The following is a 3,837-nucleotide window of genomic DNA, read 5'->3' on the forward strand; positions in this document are numbered from 1 at the left end:
CAGATTATCCATGCTAGTTGCTAGCCTCTCCAATGCTAATGCCAGCTATCCATGCTAGTTGCTAGCCTCTCCGATGCTAATGCCAGATTATCCATGCTAGTTGCTAGCCTCTCCAAAGCTAATGCCAGATTATCCATGCTAGTTGCTAGCCTCTCCAAAGCTAATGCCAGATTATCCATGCTAGTTGCTAGCCTCTTCAATGCTAATACCAGCTTATCCATGCTAGTTGCTAGCCTCTTCAATGCTAACACAAATAAATAGTCTCCTCATTTACTAGCACTGGCCTCTCAGTTAGCAGGGTCAGCTGCTCAGTTAACRGTGCCGGCCTATCATTAATCAGATCAATAGCTGGTTTAGGAATAGATACAGCCTCCTGCTACAAGGATGTAACTGCTGGTTGTGCAGTAGTCTTAAATTTGTCCCTCATTCTGCACCATACAAACGGGTCTGGACCTCATCTCTGCTGCGTCTCTGTGTTTCAGAAAATGCGTCTCACAGTGAGCTGCGTGACCTCCTGTCAGAATTCACTCTGCTGAAGCAGGTCAACCACCCACACGTCATAAAGATGTACGGCGCCTGCAGYCAGGATGGTAAGCCCCGCCCCCTCGCTCCTTCTCCCTCCTCATCCTCCGTCATTGCGCCGAATCTGAGCGCCGCTTCTCCCCCTCCACAGGTCCGCTGTACCTCATTGTGGAGTACGCCAAGTACGGCTCGCTGCGTAACTTCCTGAGGGAGAGCCGTAAAGTGGGTCCGAGCTACATGGGCCGGGACGCCAACAGGAACTCCAGTTACCTGGAGAACCCGGACGACAGGGCGCTCACCATGGGGGACCTGATCTCCTTCGCCTGGCAGATCTCCAGAGGCATGCAGTACCTYGCTGAGATGAAGGTATTCAACAAAATAAAAGTTTACTACAAAATAAAGTTTCTTTAATTCTTTAAAAATATTTAGTTTTGTTGCAACATAAAAAGTCGGAATTAAAGAACCTGTGATGCATTTGTCAGGTAGAAATACACAAWACAGTACTCATCAAGTGTGTACCTKATACCTGATACTGGATATATTCCTAGTAAAAGGGTACATACATTATATTTAAAAGGTACATAACTGGTACGTAATCAGTTTGTACTTGGATACTTACAGGATATAGAACTGAAACTTACTGGATACATATCTGGTATTTTTAGTGTACATACATTATACTTTAAGGTTAAAAGGTACGTGATGTGTATGTACCTGGTACTTAGTTAGCACTTACCTGGTACAAACTAGGTATGCAACTARTACTTWCAAGGTACATTGAGATACATAATTTCCAACTATGGTACRGRTACTTATCTAATATGTAMTGGGTACTTAMTAGATACATTCAAAGTACTTTAAGGGTACATACATCATACATACATAACTGGTACATAACCAGGTTTTTACCTGAATACTTGCAAGGTATATACTTGGTACTTAGTAGATATGTATCTAGTACTTTAAGGGTAGATACATTATRTATTATATATAAACATACCAGGTTTGTACCTGGTACTAACAAGATATAGACCTAGTACTTACTTGGCACTTACCTGGTATAAACTTGGTATTTACCAGGTATGCAACTGGTACTTATAAACTACATTCAGGTAAATAGTGGAAGTTGTGGTACTGGTACGTTTCTGGAATGCACAAGGTWCTTACTGGATACATTCCTAATACTTTAAGGGTGCATACATTATACTTTAAGGTTACACAACTGGTRCATATCAGGTTTTCACCTGAGTACTTACATGGCATATACTTGGTACTTCCTGGATACATACATTGTGCTTTAAGGGCACATATACTTTAAAATGTTATGTATTGTGTATGTACCTGATACTTACAGGGTATAGAGCTTGTACTTGGTACAAACCTGGTATTTACTAGGTATACAACTGGTACTTACAAGGTACATTCAGGTACATAGTTGGAAACAATGGTATTGGTACTTATCTGGTACGCCCAAAGTACTTACTGGATATAATACAAGTACATTAAGGATACATACACCATACTTAAAAGGTACTCAACTAGTGCATACCTGGTTTGTACCTGGTACTAACTGGGTATATATCTGGTACAAATTTGGTATTTWCCAGGTATRCAACTGATACTTTCCAGGTATATATTTAACTATGGTACTGGTACTTGATGTGGTATTCACTAACCTGGTACAGGGATATGATTGTATTATAAGGAGACTTGTTACCTCTTACTCACCAAGTATCTACCTGGTACTTAGAAGGTACAGACCTGGTACACATTTTATAGGTGTGTACCTTATAGTTGCCACCTACTTACAGGATACAAACCCAGTACTTGATCAAACCCTTGCCTGGTACTTGTACTTCCCTGTATTATGAACCAGTTCTATGTTTTGAACCCAAACTGCTCCAGTTTCACTCAGACTTTAAAACCTTTTTGGCGTCTAACATCCGCTAAAGCAGCTAAAATGAGTTCTGGTCCAACAGCTCGTCCACAGAGACCTGGCAGCTCGGAACGTTCTGGTAGCTGAAGGACGCAAGATGAAAATTTCTGACTTTGGTCTTTCCAGAGATGTTTATGAAGAGGACTCGTACGTTAAGAGGAGCAAGGTAAAAAAAAAAAAACATCTTAAATTTGATTATTTAAGCAAGTTTTTAACAGAAAACTGAAGAAAGTCTGGTTTTTATCAGGGTCGTATACCGGTGAAGTGGATGGCCATCGAGTCGTTGTTCGACCACATTTACACCACGCAGAGTGATGTGTGAGTACAAGTTAAAGTAACTGTCAGGGTTTATACTTGTTTGTTCCAGATGAGACAAACTTCCTGATTTCACTTCCTTCAGGCTGTGGAACCGATTTATTTTTAGCTGAAAGACAGTTTGGATCAGAAAGCAGAACTGATCCGATCTCAGTTCTCAAATTAAATTAATTTAGATTCACAAAAAGTCATTTTTTATGCTAAAAACGCTTATTTTATTATATTCAGACACCTGTTTCAAAGGTTTTATTAAGTTTRTAAATATATGTAACTCCGGATTTACACTACATGTGTCTCCGCTCCGCTGCGCTGCAGTGCGCAGTTCGCAGCTGTTCGTTTGTGCCCCAATTTATACAGCGTCCACTGCGCTCAGCTCCGCTCTGCTCCGACACACAGAGGAGGGAGGGTGTGCGGGAAGTAGATCGCGCGATAAATTCAGTGATAATTGTGGAAGTCACAGCAAAAAAATAATTAATTCTGTGAAAGATGAACTCCAAACACAGCTGAAAACATTGATATCTATGTTGAAACTGTCTCGCTGTCGTCTTTTTGAAACTTCTGATTTCAAAATAAAATCCACGTGTATCGTGTGTGTTCATATGCTTCACGCTACATGTTTCCATCTGCTTCCTTAACAGAACGATACATTCTGACAGCATTTGTGTAAAAATATATCTGTATATTTATTAATGTAGCTGCAATTTTGACATTATTCCGACAAATTATCCAGCCTAAAAGTGTTTTATTTTGAAAATACGGATGTTGTGCTCATTTCTTTTCCTGTTGGTGCGACGTAATCTTTAAAAATTGACTCCGGCGCAGCTCCGGCGTCCGGCAAAAATAGGATCTGTTCTAATTTTGCCGGATCGCCGTCACCGCCACTCACCGCCGCTCACCGCCGCTCACCGCCGCTCACCGCCGCCGTGCGCAGCCATTGTAAACACTCTCACTGATTATAATGGGTGTGTATTTGCTGCAGAGGTCGGACCGCAGCGAAGCGGAGACGGAACGCAAGTAGTGTAAATTGGGGGAAGAATTGCTGTCGCTGTAAAACAACTTCAGTC

The 3,837-nt window shown here is 41.3% G+C and overlaps 1 protein-coding gene across 1 annotated transcript in view; it reads left to right on the forward strand.

Annotated features, from left to right (window-relative positions):
• The window catches only part of ret (ret proto-oncogene receptor tyrosine kinase), a gene marked incomplete in the record, with an annotated part of 38,275 nt that overhangs the window by 27,510 nt on the left and 6,928 nt on the right, over positions 1-3,837 (forward strand). Inside the window, 4 exon segments of the mRNA XM_014019910.1 lie at positions 483-590; positions 674-888; positions 2,502-2,624; positions 2,706-2,776. Of these exon segments, the coding sequence (XP_013875364.1) occupies positions 483-590; positions 674-888; positions 2,502-2,624; positions 2,706-2,776 (517 nt within the window).

This window comes from Austrofundulus limnaeus, unplaced genomic scaffold (assembly GCF_001266775.1).
Source record: "Austrofundulus limnaeus strain Quisiro unplaced genomic scaffold, Austrofundulus_limnaeus-1.0 Scaffold235, whole genome shotgun sequence".
Classification (NCBI taxonomy): Eukaryota; Metazoa; Chordata; class Actinopteri; order Cyprinodontiformes; family Rivulidae; genus Austrofundulus; species Austrofundulus limnaeus.